The following is an 18891-nucleotide window of genomic DNA, read 5'->3' on the forward strand; positions in this document are numbered from 1 at the left end:
TGTGACTTCCTGGCGCAGAAGTGCCAAATGATCCTCTGTAAAGTGACTGAAGGATGGAGGCATGGCTGGTGGAGCAGATTCAAAAGGGAGGAAATAGCCCTTGTGAACGATCTGTAAAAGTCACCTGTCCGCAGTGATGGATTCCCAGCGGGGCAGGTGATGGCGAATCCTGCCGCCAACTAGATGGGAGTGAGGGGACGGACTAGAAAGGTTTGGAGGCTGCAGCAGGTGGACTAGGCAGACCCGTGGTTCCCTGTCCCACACCCACATGGGATTCTGCGTCCCCGGTCACGCAGAGGCTGGACTACATGAGTGGCATGGTAGCTGGGTGGAGGACGCATCAGGGAGCCTCTTCTGTGGCCACGAAAGGGGCAAAAAGCATACTGCGGGAGCGAGGGGCAGAGGAAAGACCAAGGGACCGAGCTGTTGCCCGGGAATCCTTTAATCTCTCCATGGCCGAGTCCGTTGATCTCCAAAGAGACAGGAGCCATCAAAGGGCATGTCCATGAGTGACTGTTGGACATCCCCAGAAAAACAAGAAGTACGCAACCAGGAGTGGCGTCTCAAGGCCACCGTCGTAGCAACCGATCTGCCCAGAGAGTCGGTTGTGTCCAGCCCACAACGGATTGTGAACTTTGCTGCATCTCTCCCATCGTTCACAGCTTGGGAGACGATAGCACGGGACTCCTCTGGTATCTGCGGCAGGACGTGCGCAACCGTATCCCACAAAGAGTGGGCGTCGGGGCCAAAAAGGCATGCAGCGTTCACAGACCGCAGCGCGAGACTGGATGAAAAAAACAACTTCTTACCAAACTGTTTCAGCCTTTTGATTCCCTGTCCGGGGGTGCGGAAGGGAATGAGCCTGAAGAAGAGGAAGCCTGGATGACAAGACTCTCAGGCGTGGGATGTCGGGACAGGAATTTAGGGTCGTTCGGAGCGGGCCGATGGCGGCTTGCGATAGTCCTATTCACAGGAGCCCCTGTGTTGGGTTTGGACCAAGTACTCAAAAGGACATCGGTGAGGGATTCATTGAATGGCAAAAGGGGTTCTGAAGTGCAAGCCCCAGGCTGAAGCACCTCAGTCAGGAGATTAGACCTGACCTCTCCAGTAGGAAGCTCAAGGCCAAGGACCTCAGCTACCCTAGTGACCACCATACCATAAGTCGCTCCCTCCACCGTAGCCACGGTAGGAGGAGACAGCATGCCAGCATCAGGAGAAGTATCCAGACCACTGGTGTCACCCAATTCCTGAGCCCAGTCCAAAGATGGGTCATCCTGGTATTCATTAGGGTCCAGGGACCCCTCAAATCCCTCCCCGAATCGGCACTACCGGCGTCGGGAGCGTTGACAATCGACCCAGCACCAGGGAAGGTCTCAAGGGTGCAACCGGCACCGGTGTGGATCCGCGAACAGATCCGGAAGTGACCTCGGTGGCTGAAGCCGCCAGCGCGGAACCTGAAGGCCCCTCAACTGAACCCCTTAGGCCCGAAGGCGCTGTATCAGGGTCAGTCCGCCCAAAGATGAGGCCTATGGCCTCATAGAACTCTTTAAGCTTGGCGGGAGTTGCTCCGGCTCTGGGAAACTCGGGAAAGCACGGAGCCGACCCAGACGCAGGCTCTGAGGATGGAGGCCTTGAGCGTCGAGGCTCTTCCCGCGTCAGTCGAGCAACGGGGCGAAGTCAGAGAGCGATGGGACCTCTTCGACTTCTTCTTCTTCTTACCTGTACCCGAAGATTTAGAAGAAGATGAGTGGTGATGGCTCCGCGATCGGTCTTGAGACTTTCCTCTCGATCGAGACCGTGACTTACACAGAGTTGAGTGCCGGGCCGCCATTAGCTTTAGGTACTGCTCCCTCAAAGCCTTCAGGTACATGGCCCGGCACACGGAGCACAACTTCGGGTCGTGGTCACGCTCAAGACACCACAGACAAACCCGTTGAGGATCCATCACCGACATCGTGCAGTGGCAGTCCTCGCACAGCTTGAAACTGGTCTTCGTGGACATCCTCGACGCACCAAAAGTCTCTCAAAATCTCAACAAAACGGTTGAAGTCGGTCAAAAACAGACCAGGGTAGCTCTTCCCCAGATCAGCGCGTGGCGCGGAAAGAAAAGAACTGACGTCTTTGCACGAAGGCAGCATCTATATACTACTCCCGATGTCATCATGGCGACTACGACGCTAACGACGCCCGCAGAGTCGACCGACGCCACCTACCGACGTGCAAGGGTATTGCTCGAAGAAAAATCTCCAGATGCAGTCTGACGCCTGGGGGAAATTCTAAGGTAAGGAATCTGCAACTAGAAGTCTCTATCAGATAAGATGAGTTGTGAAAGGTGTGGAACTAAGGAGACCTCTCAAAACTTGTTATGTTTCTTTCTGGGATGTCAGCTTAATTTTCAAACTTTTTACTTTTTGGTCAGGTAATGATTTCCTTTCTCCTAAACAAATTTTGTTAAAGTTTGAAACCTTAATTTATCTTTTTTTTTTTTAGAAGAGTTTCAGAGATTAAAGCTTTAGACTTATCTAACGGGTTAATTCCCAAGAAGGAGTACATTTTGACATATGGAAAAGAACAAAAACAATGTCTGAATAAGTCTTTTACCCTTTCTTTCATGATTGTGAAAAGTTATGTGTACTGCATTGAATGAGGATGTATGAGAGCAGGATTCTGGAGTTCGGAGCGCACGGTGTTGAACAGTTGCTGTTGTCATATTTCACACCTCATAAAGCAGTATCTACAGCTATGATAGGCAGTTGGGTTTGTATGATTATGAATGAAGCTGGTGTGGATCTTTTAAGATTTGGTGCCAATTCTTTTAGGGGTGCTATGGCTAGCAAGGTCCTTTGGGCTGGTGAATCATTGTCTGAAATCTTAAAATCAGCAGATTGGTCAAATACAAACACTTTTGGCAAGTTTTATTTAAGATCTGTAGAACATATAAGTTGTGCAGCAATGGGTTGCTTTAAACATGCATAATGGTAGCTTCTGGTCTTGTAATGAAATGACAATTTTCCAGTTAACAGGCAGAGAGAATCTTGATTTCATTTAAGACAACAGAGGCTAACATTATCCCACCCTCTACCCCCTTTGAGGAGAAGTAAGAAAGGAGAAATTTTAGTTGAACAACAAATACATAATTTAAGATTCAAAGGTTTAATTACTATTTTAATTGATTTCTTATAGTTTATTCTCATTTGAGTTTGCTTTTATCATATTTTGTTGTGCTTCATAAATTCATTTTAAATCTTATATTGTCAGAAAACTAAATATAACGATTCACAGAGAAAGAGGATGTTTTCCTGTTTCGTCACAGCTGAAAGAGGAAGGGGACTGACTCACTGGATGTTTATTCTTTACTGAACATTCTAATGTTTTATGATGTAACTATATCCTTTAAAGGGCTGCATATTGGGGCAGCAATAAAAGGTTATTGCATAATGTTAGCCTTGGTTGTCTTTAATGAATTTAAGATTCTCCTTTCATGTTAATTGGAGATTCCTCATTCTGAGCTGAAACTCAGTATGGCAGCCCAAGAGGCCTTGCTGCAATATTTTGCAAAATTTGTAAATGGGTTAAATGACTTTTTTATATTCTCATATGCACAGTTTTCCTATGGTCCAGGCACGATGTCACATTTTCAAAAACAAGGGACTTTTTTTGTAATGGGAGCATTGGAAGCATTTTGCATAGTAGTCTCAGGCACAAAACACAGTTGGAAGCTAGCTATTTTAGGAGTGAGGCATGTGAGGAGCAGAGTGGAACTAAAGAGGTTGATACTGGAGGGAACTGAGTGCATAGAGATTGTCGGCCTCTAGGTATCGGTCCAGAGACCTGAAGTGCCATTAAACATGAAGACTTTTTTCTTGTCATTATTTAGTTACACTGAGTTGCAATTCATCCACTACTGTTGGGCATTGATAGTATCTGATCTGAGGGTGTAATCAATGGAGCAAAAGAGAGAGTAGCCAAACGTTTGAATAAGAAAGGGGCCATGGATATGTATTAAACAGTGTGGAGCTGAAAAAGGAACCCAGGAACATCAAGATAACAAAGGCAGAGCTTAAGATCAATCAGAAATAAATCATGCAGACACTCTAGAGCACTGTCTTTGAATCTGGCCTCTCACAAACGTTCACAGAAGACAGGATATAAGACAGTATAAATGGCAGCGGAGATTTAGAAAATAAACACAGAGCTACCTCAGGCTCCCAGCACCAGCCTTTAGTCAGCCACTAGCATGGATTCAATGCTGCTTGTGACTGGCAAGCTGTTCTGTTTGCAGAACAGAGAACATTCATAATTAGGTGCAAGTATTTTGGCAGGGGATGGCAGCAGTGAAACAGATCTCTAGCTGGCTACATTTGGTGAGCTAGTTGGTTAGTAGTTGGAGTGGGAGATGGTTGTGTGCTTGGTATATTGTGAGAGGGTTGGAATGATGTGGTGGATGCATGTTGGAAAAATGAGGCGGAAGTGGAATGCGGGGTAGTTGAAACCATAGCAATAAAAAATAATTAAAACCATATTGAACAAAATTCAAGAGAGATTGTGGTAAGGTGGTGAAACAAAGCTGAACGCTATACTAGAAGTGACAATAAGTATTGAGGAATCAGAGAAGTATATTCTGCAAAAGAGACAATGAAATGCATGTTACCGTAAGTGCAATATCTAAAAATATGAAAGATACCAAGGACAAGGTCAGAAGGGATGAATGAAAAACTAGAATGTATGACAATGACTGTGTTAGACCTGTCATCCTTGTTTGGTCTTCATCCAAACTATTTGCCTTCACCGCTCCTTTTTTCTGAATTTAGTATTTGTTGGTTTTAGGACTCACTGCAGTTAACCACTGCTGACCAGTGCTGAATTGCTTCTGCTCTCACCCTTAAACATGGTGCAATTGGCTTATAACTGACTGGATATTTAATGTACTTACAAGCCCCTAGTATATGGTGCTACATGTACCCCAGGCCTATACATTAAATGCTACTAGTAGGCCTACAGCGCTCATTGCCTACTCACTTAAGTAGAACTATAAAACATGTCTTAGGTTTGCTGTTGCAGCCAGTAGTGTAGTTATAAAATGGCCAATTTGACCTGGCAAATTAAAACTTCTGCCAGACCTAAACCTTCCTTTTTAATAATTATACGTCACCCCTAGTGTAAGCCCTGGAAAGCCCACAGTACATGGTACATTGTATTTAAAAAGTAGGACACATGTTTCAAGTTTTATATTTCCTGGGTCTGAAAAACTCCTACATTAGTTTTTTACTACTTTAAGGCTTATTTCTCCCATTGGGTAACACTGAGTTCCCTTATTCCATTTAATAAGTGCTAACGTTTGACTGGCAGCAGGTACAGATGCCATGTTTGGACTCAAATGAACATTAATTTAAAATCCTCGTTAACTCAGATCTTAAGTCACAATTTTGCAAATGCTGCTTTTAAAAACTTGCCATTTTCTTGCCCTAACATTTAATGCTTGTTGGTAGTGTGCTGGGTCACATGGCTGTGAATAACTTAGCTGTTAGCCATTGTGTATTACTCCCAGACAGTGAGACAAAGTGGAGCTAGAGGTTGGCGGGATGGTCCATCCTGCCAGGATGGTTGAGGGCAGAGCTGTTTCCAAACCCACTTACATTTCAAATGGCTTGCCTCCATCACTTATAAAAGAACCTGACACCAGTCTTTTGTCACCTGCAGACGTCTTGGAGCCTTGACAGGGGAAGAGAAGAACTTTCTAGAACCTGATGTGATGGTAGGCTAGATGATTCTCTGAGTTCGAAGGCTGGCACGAGGTATAAATATTGAACTTTTCAGTACATTCCTTGATGGGAAAAAGACTTTAGAAGGGCTGCCTTGAACCAGCAGAGGACTGCCCGCTGCTACCAGAGGAAAGGCCTGGTGCTTGAGGCCTGCCTTGCTGCTTGAACCCAGGACTACTAGAGTGACGCTAAGGGCTAGTTCACTGGCCTCCTGTGTGAGCTACAGGAGTCTAACAAGCTTGAGGGACCTTGAGCCCTGCACCTAGTCTCTGCTGGAGTGGGCCCTATATCCCCAAATGGTGCCCCTGGATCCTGAACCCTTAGAAGTGGTGTTAGAGGTGCTGCTCCTACCTAACCCTAAAAGTTAAGACTTGAAAATTTTCACCAGAAAGTGTTACAAGAACTGACTGAAAACTATGACCTATCAGCCAGCTAATCTGCCCAAAGTGCATCGCCAGTTGCCCTGACTTTGCAGTAGCTCCCACTATGCTCTTCTCAACAGCAGCAAATCCTGTTCAGTAAGACCTCAGAGCGATGGTGTCCGGTCTCATGGAGCCCCGTTTGGCCTCAGCTTGCAACTTCCTCCTGCTGGGGTTTTTACAATTTCCAAAAAGTTGCCTAAGTCTGAAGGTAAAAATCTTCACTGGGCTCGACTGCGAAAGACTCCCTAACGAGGACCTCCTTGGCCTGGAAATCCAGCTTCTCAGGTTCTGAGCATTTTTTGTTCAAAATGTCTTCTAAGTCTGAAGGTAAGCTGAAACCAGAGCCAACCCACCTTGTGTATCCGATCTGCGATCCATCGTGGTTGGCCTTAACTTTCAACATTGCCCCGGTCTCGCAATACCAAAATACCCATGGTCGGCTCTTTGATCTTTAGGTGCTGAAAACTTTAAAGAGGTATAACTCCAGTTCTACTGACTGGATTTGATTCATTTTGCTGTAATTTTATTTATTCAATTTTCCTTTGTTTTTCTAAAATGGTGTGGTATTTTTCTTGTGTTGTCTCTTCACTTTATTTCTTATTGTGTGTTGTATAAATACTTTACATAGTGCATTAAAGTCAAGCCCAACTACATTTGTGCAGCAACTACCAGAGGGTTAAGCACTGGTTAATTTAGTGTCTTTTGTGGTTCACCCTGACAAGGATTGTGTTTGTTGCCTGAATAGGATTTCTACCCTCCTCAACAAAAAAACCAATTTCTTACGTACACGCTGGATTGTTTTAAGGCAAATGAGTAACTGTTTGATCATTGGTACACCAATGGCACTGCTTTCAGCGTGGTGTGATCTCACACAAGTGTCTGATAAAAAGAAACATATGGTAAACTCAGAAGAGTTAGACAAAGGCAATTTGTCTGGCTTAGTATGCTGACGTGTGAGTTGCACACATGCTGAATTGGTGATATTGATCACTATCTGGTAATTGTTTACTGCTGGTTACAGTGAGTGAGATACTTGTAGCTGCATTATGTGGTTCCACGCAGGTGTGTGATGAAGAGCAGCATGTGGTTCCCCCTCATAAGTTAAACAAAGGCGCTACTTAAGGAATAGCATGCTGGCACACATGATAACGATAGCGGCACACAGGATGGGCAACCTGCAGCATGTGTGGTGACATAGCATATGCATTCCTCAGAGCTTTGAGACCCTCATAAGTGAGTAGCCACGCTTTACAAATATTGATTGATTGATGGATTAATTCGGAGACTACCACTTCAAAGTCAACTCCGCACCATTTTCTTGCAGAGTACTATGCAATATTGAACTCCTATGTATACCTTGGATACACAACAAGTTCAATAGGTTAGGCAAATGGCCATACACTGAGCAAAGATTATAATAATTAATGGGCCTCTTACTCTTTTCTCTTGCAGGATCCATTGGTTGAAGTCTCGAAGACTGAGAACAAATCTTGAGCCACCTCCCTTCTTTTCAACAATGAAAATGGAACTTATAAAACCTTGTGGGTGATGCTCGGATTCTTCTATTACATCTTTCAACAAAAGTGTTTGGAGTTCTGAATCTATAAAAGTTTGATCTAGTTTGGAAAAACACATCAGGCGCAGCATACTTGATTGAATAGGAGTTTTGTAAAACTTCAGCCTATAACCCTGGATGGTTTCGAGAACCCATGGGTCCTGTGAAATCTTTTGCCAATTGTGTTCTAACAGTTGGGTTCTTCACCCCAAAGACATTTCTGAACATGGAATAACTCTCGCCTGAAGTGTTGAAGTCCTGGAAGGAACTCGAACAGCTCCTAAATTATCCTTTCTGGAATTGTCCCCTGAAGTCAGGAGATCTGGTGGGGTAGAAGGTGGAAGCTTGGTCCTGGTAGCCACCTCTGCCCCTTTGGAAATGGTATCTTGAGGAGCCTTAAGAACAACCTTGGCCAAACACTCGTCCCCTGAGGCACCCAGCCCTTCCAAGAAGTGGCCTGAGAACCTTTCTAATGAAACCTTGGGCCTTATCCAAGGTAGAATAAGTTGAGACAAATTTGGACAATTCTTTCAGGAATGGAGTCCGAATAAGAGGCCTTGTGCTGCTGGGCCTTACTCTGAAGAGGCTAGGTCTGCAAGTTTGTGATCTAATTTCATTAGAATGGATTGGCGGCGTTTGTTAGATATCGCACAATTGGTATTACCCAATTGGCATATGGTCTGTTGGACGCAGTTGGTCAGGACCACAGCATCTATGGGTACGTTAGACTCCTTGGAGTGATAAGCCATCTCCGGAATCTTTGTCAATGGATCTGTCATATTTAAAAGCTTATCCTGGCATGATTTCCATGTCCTTTCCAGCCCCTTCTGCAGATTCTTTGTATATTTCTTGAGGTACATCACCATGGTGGGGTCCACCTTAGGGGTGTTCACTACCTTGTGAGGCAACTCATGTCTAGGACACTCAGTACGGAGGCAAGCTGGAACGCCCTTGTCGAAATCTTGTCATAGGTGAGTTTTGACATAGTCTACAACCTCTAGAGGAGGGACCCATGCAGTAAATCTGGGGTGCATAATGTCATCCGGTTCAAAAGTCAGGACCTTTTGCTGATTGCTAGTGGATGTGTGGTGCGACTTAGCTTTGAGTTTGCATGGGCCCTGGATATCTTCTTAAGAATAACTCAGAGAGGCAACAGAATCTGAATGATCAGAGATGGTGTCAGCACGGAAGCCAGATGAGATACTGTAGGTATGTTCACTAGCCAGGGAGGCGGCCAGACGTTCAAACGCCTCTCAATGTTGCTCCCTACTTTGTTTGCTCTTAGGTTTGTCACTTCCATCAATCAAACCTGACGGTGGGGGTAGCCAGCCCTGTTGCTGGGCGAAACCATAGAGGTGTTGTTTCAGAGGACCAATAGCTTTTACAAGTGCCTCATTAACTTTTCTCAAACACCTGCGCCCAGGGGGTGGACTAAATTGTGTTCAAAAGACCTAGACTGTCCCTGGTCATACTATAACTCTCCTCACCTTCCTGCTATTCATCAACCATTTCAAAGCCACCAAAGAAGTACTCAGGAAATAATTGAAAAAAATGGCCTAGCCAGAACCAATAAATTTGTATTATAGCCCCAGGAAGGGTATCAGGGGGGATCTCGAGGACTCTAAGACAATGGATCACACCCCAGCACAGGCCAATACAAAAATCTTTGGAGAGAGGACCTGTGTAAAAACCGTTCTGGGCAATGCCTCTGATATAATTGTATAACCCTGGAGAACTCAGTCGAACCAGGGTGTCAATGGGAGCAGAGTTGCTGATAGATGCTTGATTAACACTCAGCGTCCTTCTCCGGAGTGGCAAGACCTGTGTGGAGAAGCTCGCCGAGACGCACATGCATGTCACATCCTGATGGTCAGCAATAGAAGAAGGACTGTGGCCGAATGCCACGAAGTCCTCGCTCACAAAACTCCCTCTCCACAAAAGTATACACGAAAACGGCACACTGCCTCATTTGGAGGGCGTGAACTGCTCCAACTAATAGCTTTAATACCCACTGTAATGGAGTTAACCTTAAAATAAAAAATCACCTCAAAGATCACTTTGTCGGATCAGTGGCTAGCAGTAAGTAGTGCGGCTGTATGACGCTAGCTCAACTATGCACATGCACAGATCTGCAATAATATATATCACAAATTCAACTTTAATGTAAGCAAAGGATATAAAAAGGTGTACTTAACTGGCTGCAGAACAGCAAAGAAGGAGGAAGTGTTTTGATGTCGACAGGTTTTATAGGGAGATACTCTTTGGTTGGTCATGTGATTATGATGCTTTTACAGGGAAGTGTAGTGTTTAAATACTTTCACTTTATTGGCTGCTGAGAAAATAAAGCATAGAAATAGAAGCATAATCGGAGCCTCCGGTCTTGACATAGAATTGTATGCAGCACTGAGCTTATCCAGAGGAGCATGCTTGCCCCAGAACTATTTATTCATATTTTAGTGTTCTCAGTGATCATCTTCTCAAATGAGGATTGGGCAAAGCATATGTATCAGCCTATTCCTACATGGATTACAGGGGAGTCGTAAATCTCTGGCTTTAGCAGCTACAGCGGAGGTGGTGTTCTTGATGAGCATCTTCTGTCAGCACCTCAGCAAGTCTCTAAAGTAACGTGATACGAAGGGAGGGTGGGTGGGTGGCTGGGTGAACGGATGGATGCATGGAGGTGTGAGTGAAAAGATGGATGGATGAATGAGTGAAAGGATGGGTGTAAGGAGGTAACATAAAAAAATACATTGGTGAGTGAAAGGAAGGATTGACGGATAGATAGAAACCTGTATAAAAGTGTGGCTGGATGGATGAGTGAAAGGTTGGGTGAAGGGGCGTTGTGAAGCCCTCACTTTAGCAGCTACAGCAGGGATGAAGTTTTTGATGGGCTCTTTGATCTGCAACTTGGCAGTGATAGAATGGATGGATGAGTGAAAGAGGGTGGATGGATGGATTAAAGGGTCGATGGATGGAGAAGTGAAAGAATGGATGGGTGAGTGAAAGGGACAGTGAATAAATTGATGAAAGGTTGGATTGGTGGATGAGTGACTGAATGAGAGAAAAGATGGATGGATGAGTGAGTGAAAGAATGGATGGCTGAGTGAAAGATAGATGGATGAGTGAAAGGATGGATGATGAGTCAAAGAGAGGATGGATGGATGGATGTTGGATGGAGTGAAAGAGTGGTTGGACTGATGAGCGAAAGGATGGATGAGAGAAAGGATGGATGGATGCATGAAAGGATGAATGGTTGAAAATATGGATGGATGAGTGAGAGGGTGGATGAGTGGGTGGAAGGATGAAATGGTGGATTGATGGATGAGTGAAAGGAAGGGTGGATGGATAAAGGGAGGATGAATGAGTGAAAACAATGGATGGATGAGTGAAAGGGTGGGTGGATGGATGAGTGAAAGTGTGGAAAGAAGACTGCGTGAAAGGATGGATGAATTAGTGGAAGAATTAATTAATGGATGGGTGAGTAGATGGATAGATGGGTGGAAGAGGCATCAGAAGGTGGAATTCTTGATGGGCCTCTTCTGTCTTCAGCTCGGCAGGCAAAGGCTCATAATTACCATGAATGAGTGAGTGAAAGGATGGATGGATGCATGAGTGAATGGAGTGAAAGCGTGGATTGGTAGACAAATGAATGAATGAGTAAAAGGTTGGATGTCAGGATGGGTGAGTGAAAGAATGGATGAATGAGTAAAGTAGATGGATGAAAGGGTGGATGTAAGGATGAGTAAATGGATGGCTGAGTGAAAGGATGGATGGATGAATGAGTAAAAGGGAAGATGGTCGGATGATGGCTTGATTGATAGAATGAAGGGGTGGATGGATGGATGGAGTGAAAGTGTGGATGAGGGAAAGGATGGAGGGGTGAATGAAAGGATGGATGTAAGAATAGATGAGTAAAAGGATGGATGGATGGGTGGATGGATGAATGAGTGGATGAATGGGTGAAAGAATGGATGGATTAATGAAAGGGAGTGTGAATGGGTGGATGGATAATTGAAAGCATGGATGGCTGAGTGAGTAAAAGGATCAGTGAAAGAATGGATGGATTAAGTGAAAGGGTAGATGGATGCATGATGGATGGATGGATGAGTGAAAGGGTGAATGGGTGGAGTGAAAGGATGGATGATGAGTGAAAAAGTGGATGGAAAGGTTTGTGAAAAAATGGTTGGATGGAATGGAAGGATGGATGGATGATTGAAAGGATGGATGGAGTGAATGGGTGGTGGATGGATGAAGTGAAAGGATGAAAGGGTGGATAGAGGAATGGAAGGGAAAATGGATGGATGGATGGATAGATGGATGGATGGAATTGATGGATAGGTTTGGCGATGGATCGATAGGTTTGGATATGAACTGGCGGACGTGCGGAATAGTAAAAAACTAACTGATGGATGAAAGAATGAATGGATGACAATGTAAAGCTGAAATGGTAGATATCAGCGAGTGAATGGAATGATGAACAGCAAGATGCTTGAGTGGAGGAGACAAGAGAGCTCTTCTGGGGAGGGTTATGATTACTCGCTTTGCTTGCTTGAAGCCATAGGAGCATTGGTTCAAAGTGGGGGGGTGTTTTAATTTTCTATCCACTCCCTTAATGGATTACATTATTCTTTTGGGTTTTAGTGCCCTATAACAGTATTCAGAAGGATATATTTTAACATAGATATGAAAACAACAAAAACTTTGGCAAAAGGAATTCTGGTGACTCAAGGGTGATGAAGGTGGATGAAGACCGGTATCTGGGTCCTTCCACTGTCATCACTCTTGAGTCACCCAGACGTAACCTGACCTCAGCTTCTCGACAGGAGAGACATGCCTGCCAATAGTCTTATGAGTGACTTCAGATAAAGTATTTGGGTGGCACTTGCTGACACCTCTAAATATATCTGGGCTTCATTCTAGCTGGACTTTGTAACTGGTAAACTACAGGATCTGTTATTTCATTACTGAGGAACTTGGTGCCTATTGACGACTACACTAAGACTAGTTTTCTCCTGCGCTCAAACATTCTATACAGGTGTAACTTTATACCATCTTTTCAACAGCATTTAAGAGTATGTGCTAAATATGTGGTAATGTGTAACTTTTACATGTGTATGGTTTAACTTAGGCCTCAAACCTAGAACTTTGGAAACCTGCATCTGGAGAGTATAAAAGTGGTAGAGCCAGGGGTGGGTTTTCCATATATGTTGCTGTTAAATTAAAAGGACGAATCACGCCACTTATCCTGGGTACAAGACATTAAGGGGCTGATTCTAACCCCGGCGGTCGGCGGGAGCACCGCCGACAGGCCGGCGGTGCCCCGCAGGGCATTCTGACCGCGGCGCTTTGGCCGCGGTCAGAAAGGGTAAACCGGCGGTCTCCCGCCGGTTTACCGCTGCCCTCAGAATCCCCCATGGCGGCGCAGCTTGCTGCGCCGCCATGGGGGATTCTGACCCCCCCTACCGCCATCCTGTTCATGGCGGGAAAGCCGCCATGAACAGGATGGCGGTAGGGGGGGTCGCGGGGCCCCTGGGGGCCCCGCAAGGTATTTCAGTGTCTGCCTTGCAGACACTGAAATACGCGACGGGTGCTACTGCACCCGTCGCACCTTCCCACTCCGCCGGCTCGATTACGAGCCGGCATCCTCGTGGGAAGGGAGTTTTGCCCTGGGCTGGCGGGCGGTCTTTTGGAGACCGCCCGCCAGCCCAGGGAAAAACTCATAATACCCTCCGCGGTCTTCTGACCGCGGAGCGGTATTATGGGGGCGGAATTCTGGCGGGCGGCCTCCGCCGCCCGCCAGAATTAGAATCACCCCCTAAGATCGTAACTGGAGATTGCAGCAAACCCTCCTCTTGATAAATGTTTACATCAATCCAGAAGCAAAGGTAAAAAGAGGAAAGTTGAACTGTCTGATTCAAATTTTGGGTGACCTTGTTAGTGATCAGCCCAATGCTGACTGTTTGGTAACAGGGGATTATAATACAAATTATTTCAAGACTCTACTAAAGTTCTTGACGGACCCGATCTTTGCTATCATCTGTTGGTGCCTGAACAGTCCAAACTAAGGGGATGCCCTTGCAACTCCTTGGGTGAATATATGGTGCTGCATGTAAACAACATGAGATATAAAGTATTGAATGGCTGTCTGCCGCAAGACATTTCTCTGAGTTGGACAAGGTCTGATGGGCGGACACGTTCCTTCCTGGACTAGACCATTTGTAATGTGGAAATGTTACCGTTTATCGAAAAATTCTTAATATCTCCTCGGTCTGAGAGTGACCATCTTCCCCAGACTATTGTTATAAAATCTAGCCTCCATCATCATGCTGTGGCTCAGGCTGTCGGTGATGTAACGTGTTGAGACTTTAAAGCATATAAAATGGAGCTCCACCATCAGTGATGCAGCAACGGCAGAATGTGTTCAATATTTAGACTTTTACAAGGCTAGCAACATGTCTCCAATTAAGTTATGGGCCAGGCTTGTTTCTGCTCTATGGTCAAGATTCCATCAACCAGTTAATAATTCTACTTCAACCACATAGTTTATCACCTCAAGGGAGATACAGGAGTTAAAGAAAGCCCATAATAAAGCTGCTAGAGCAACCCGTAAGAGTCCAGGTTCAAAGGTCAAATTGACTATGTTTAAGGAAACTCAGAAGGCTTACAGGAAGGCCATTTATGAGGAGAAACGGAGACGCTCAGACTTTTTCTGGGCAAGGCTCGTCTGTGCCAGTAAGGACTCGAACTCAAGAAAATGTTGGTCCCTTATTAATAAATCAGCAAATGAGCAAAGGGGGTATGGCAGCATTAACATACCGTAAGGAGAGCGAGCATCTTTTTTGGCCAGCCATTTTTCTTTCAGCAAGTTTGAAGGCTATCTGCTGGACAAGGGGGCGCAGAGTGCCATTGTAGTATTGTCCAATTTCTCACACTTACACCTGGAGACCTTTTACTTTCAGTCCGAAGCCATGATTCCCTCTTCTCATCAACTTTGCAGTATTATCTCCAGGGCAAAACAGGATGCGGCACCAGGCCCCATTAACCACCCACAAGTGCGGTTTGAGCAGGAAATTACCTTTAGGGCAGATCGGCTTACAAACCTCTTTGACTATTGTTTGAAGTCCTCCAGAATTCCTGAATCGCGGTGTGGTGCTATAACTCATCCATTACATAAAGTTGGCTCTAGGTTGGATCCAGCCAACTGCAGACTAATAGAATTACTTGATAATGAGGCTAAGTATTACGCTAGTCTCCTGTTAGAAGACTTGCGGACTTGAGCTGAGCTGAAGGGGTTAATTCCAATATGTCAAACAGGGTTTATTGCTAAATTTGGTACATCAACCAGTTTAATAGCTCTATCTGTTTTGATGGAAAAGGTAATGTTATCACGTTCTGTGCTGCATTGCTGTTTTGTGGATTTTAAGACAGCGTTTGATCGAGCCCCTAGGGGTCTTTGTGGGGCAAATGACAAAACAGGGAATATCACATGTGCTCTTGGGGGCTATATTAGAGTTGTATACTGAGACTTGGGTCTGCATTAGACTTGGAGATGGTCACTCCCTCTCGAGGAAAATCCCCACATTCTGTGGTGTGAAGCAGGGGTGTGTGCTTGCTCCCTTGCTTTTCAATATTTTTATTGCCGATCTGTCAATTCTTCTTGATACTACTAATTGCCATCCCCCCAATTAGATTGGTGGTCTACGGATCAGTCACTTGCTTCACGCTAATAATCTCGCAATGTTTAGCCACAGAAGGGTAGGCTGACGGAGGCTGCTCAACCAGCTGTCTCTCTATACAGCTTCCAATATTCTGGAAGTGAATCTGTTACAAACAAAGGTGGTCTCCTGTGGTAGAAAAAAGGCTTTTGGGAGGTAGCTGGTATTATAACAGTAACAAAATAACTTCAGACTACTGTTACAAATATTTAGGGGTGCATATTGATGCCAGGCAGCTTTGTAAAACAGAGAAAAGAGGTTGGGGTAAAAGCATTGGCCTTGCAGGTGTCTCTCTAGAAACTATTTAAATCTCTTAGGGGGCCAAATTTATCACCACTGCTGGAAGTCATGAGAGCAAAGATCACATGCTCACTGATTTATGGCCAGGAAGTTATGTTGGGTAAAGATAGTTGTATGCTAAATAACTTGGTCATTAAGATTTATAAGAGGGTTTTTCATCTGCCGAAATCATCATCTCCTGCCAAGGTTTGGCTTGAATTTGGCCTCTTTGATCAGCGGGTAGCAGGTGCTGGTGCCTTCCTGAAATTGTCTCATAAGTTACGGATGGCAAAAGAGGGCATTCTGGAGTAACGTTTATGGCTTGAAATTAATTCCACTGAGACAAAAAGGTGACACTTTCGCTTTTTGGATGATTGTAAGCGGTTACTGAGAGTACAGGCTCTTTGGGCTAACAACCCATCTCAGTCACTGTTTAAAATCTGTATCAAAAAGAGCATGCAGCTATGGTCCTTTCACTCAGACAGAGCCTTTCTTGCTAAACGTAAGCACGCTTGGACAGTAATCAATACTTATCAGCCAGCCTCCCCCGCTGGCTATTTTTCAAGTACTTATGATATTCATATGAGAGAGAAATTCAAGGCCCTTAGGTTGGGAGACTGGGCTTTTTTTAAGCATCTTCCCAACCGGCTGCAGCCAGTGGATGGTGTAACATGCAGGGGCTGTGGCAGTTGGGAGGAATCTCTCGAACAAGCGGGGTAAGTGGAATGAACTGGGGCTCCGCTCCTGTCGGCAAGCCATAATTGTGTCTTTGGACCCAGATAATATGATGTTGAGGGGCATATTTATACTCCGTTTGCGCCAAATTTGCGTCGTTTTTTTCGACGCAAATTTGGCGCAATACTAACGCCATATTTATACTTTGGCGTTAGACGCGTCTAGCGCCAAACTATGAGTAAAGAGCGTAATTTTTTGGCGTGAACGCCTTCCTTGCGTTAATGAGATGCAAGGTAGGCGTTCCCGTCTAAAAAAATGACTGCGACGCAAATGCGTCGTATTTATACTCCCGGGCAAAAATGATGCCCGGGAGTGGGCGGGGCAAAAAACCCCGCATTTGCGCCGGATTTTAGCACCTGGGTCAGGGCAGGCGTTAAGGGACCTGTGGGCTCAAAATGAGCCCACAGCTGCCCTCCCATGCCCCCAGGGACCCCCCCTGCCACCCTTGCCCACCCCAGGAGGACACCCAAGGCTGGAGGGACCCACCCCAGGGACATTCAGGTAAGTTCAGGTAAGTATAATTTTTTTTTTTTTATATATTTTTTTTGGCATAGGGGGGCCTGATTTGTGCCCCCCTACATGCCACAATGCCCAATGACCATGCCCATGGGACATAAGTCCCCTGGGCATGGCCATTGGGCAAGGGGGCATGACTCCTGTCTTTACTAAGACAGGAGTCATGTAAATGGCGCCTGGGCGTCGTTAAAAATGGCGCAAATCGGGTGGAGGCGATTTTTTGCGTCAACCTGACTTGCACCATTTTTAAGACGCCCTAGCGCCATTTTTCCCAACGCCGGCGCTGCCTGGTGTACGTGTTTTTTTTCCACGCACACCAGGCAGCGCCGGTCTGCTTGCGCCGGCTAACGCCATTCAATAAATACGGCGCCCGCATGGTGCTTCAGAATGGCGTTAGCCGGCGCAAAAATTTTTGGCGCTAAACTGCGTTAGCGCAGTTTAGCGTCAAAAAGTATAAATACGGGCCTGAATGTTTTGCTGACCAAATTTATTAATGTTGCACTAATTAGGCTTACTAGGAGCACTGCGAGCAGAGGCTAATGGCCTATATAAATTTACTTTGCTCTTGCTCCTCTGTTTTTTTTAATACGATAATGTGATAATGTTTTATTCTTGTAAAGTACAGGGGTTTTAGATTTTTATTGTTGCTGTCCTATTGGTGGTTTAACTAAAACAAGCAAGCACTTTAAGGATTCATGCAGATGTTTTAGCAACGCACATGTGCATTAGTACGTGAATGTTTCACCTTCCCTGAGAGATGGAACACGGCAGGCATGCAAGCACTTTAAGAACTCATGCAGTTGTTAAAGCAATTAATATGTGAAATTTGTTTTTTTTCTTTAACTGTCCACAATTTATAGTCTGGTTTTTTTGGTATTATTGAAGTGTACCCTCTTGACGCAAATGTATTGCTCTTTTGCGATGGCAAACTTTTTGCTGCTCCTATGCGTGCGTAATTAATGTAATTGAGTTTTTATTGTGATCATATTGTTTGGTATTAGTACTGTGTTTTAATGACAATACGGGGCTTTCAAATTGTGCACGTGTCATGAAGTGGGTGTTTATGAGTTGTTGTAACTGATTGATATTGGTTTTAAAGTGTAATGGATTTTAATATCTATACAATTAAAAAAATATGTTAATATGTTATATGCCTCAAACAAACGTTTACATTTGTAAAACATAAAAATGAATCACCTTCACAGAGGATACTTGGAAGTGAGATCTTTCCAGACCTGGAATTTTCGGGGGCATTTTTAAGCAAGATTCAACAGTGGCGTTTTCGTGTGAGTCTCTCACTTCGTGTTCCTTTAAATCCAAGCAGGCATCTCCCCGAGAATCCTTTGGTCTGCTTTGGCTGGAATGAATATCAGCTACATTAGGATGCTCACATATTGTATTGGCCCTGTCTTTCAAAGGCTCCTGTTTCTTGCAGACTTGAGGCAAACTACCCTCTGTACTTGTGATCAGGTAGGTCAGATCTAACCCATCCTGTGAGCTATGAGCAACTTCATCGTTTTCAATAGTAACAGATTTTTCAGATGAGCTACAATTATTGTTTTCTTGTTGGTACTTGCATGGAGTACTAGTGTAGGGACTTCTAAGTTTGGGGTCAGAGCCATTATCTGGGAGCGCATCTTCTTTTGGAAGATCTAATGATGAAACATTTCCTGTGACTTCAGCATTTACTTTAGTTCCTTTGAGGTTACCTTGAGCGCTACAAATATGCAAAGGTTCATGAATTGCATGGTCTTCAGGCTTTAAGTTATTGCAAAGTGGGAATACCAGTTTTTTAAGTACAGGCGTGCAAGGCTTTCCAACCATTGCTTTTCTTGGTTTTGCAATGGGACCACAAAGTTTATCAGTAGCATATTTGTTTGTGTCTTCAAAAGATGATGGTGGTGGCC

At 44.8% G+C, this 18891-nt stretch overlaps 1 protein-coding gene across 1 annotated transcript in view; it reads right to left on the reverse strand.

Moving 5' to 3' along the window:
* The window catches only part of LOC138297384 (actin-5-like), a 220467-nt gene extending 201894 nt beyond the window's left edge, over window positions 1-18573 (reverse strand). Inside the window, exon 1 of the mRNA XM_069236764.1 lies at window positions 18182-18573. Within this exon, the coding sequence (XP_069092865.1) occupies window positions 18182-18238 (57 nt within the window). The 5' untranslated portion in view covers window positions 18239-18573. The remainder of the gene's footprint in view (window positions 1-18181) is intronic.
* Between the last annotated feature and the right edge of the window lie 318 nt (window positions 18574-18891).

The sequence above is a fragment of the Pleurodeles waltl genome, chromosome 5, assembly GCF_031143425.1.
Source record: "Pleurodeles waltl isolate 20211129_DDA chromosome 5, aPleWal1.hap1.20221129, whole genome shotgun sequence".
Classification (NCBI taxonomy): Eukaryota; Metazoa; Chordata; class Amphibia; order Caudata; family Salamandridae; genus Pleurodeles; species Pleurodeles waltl.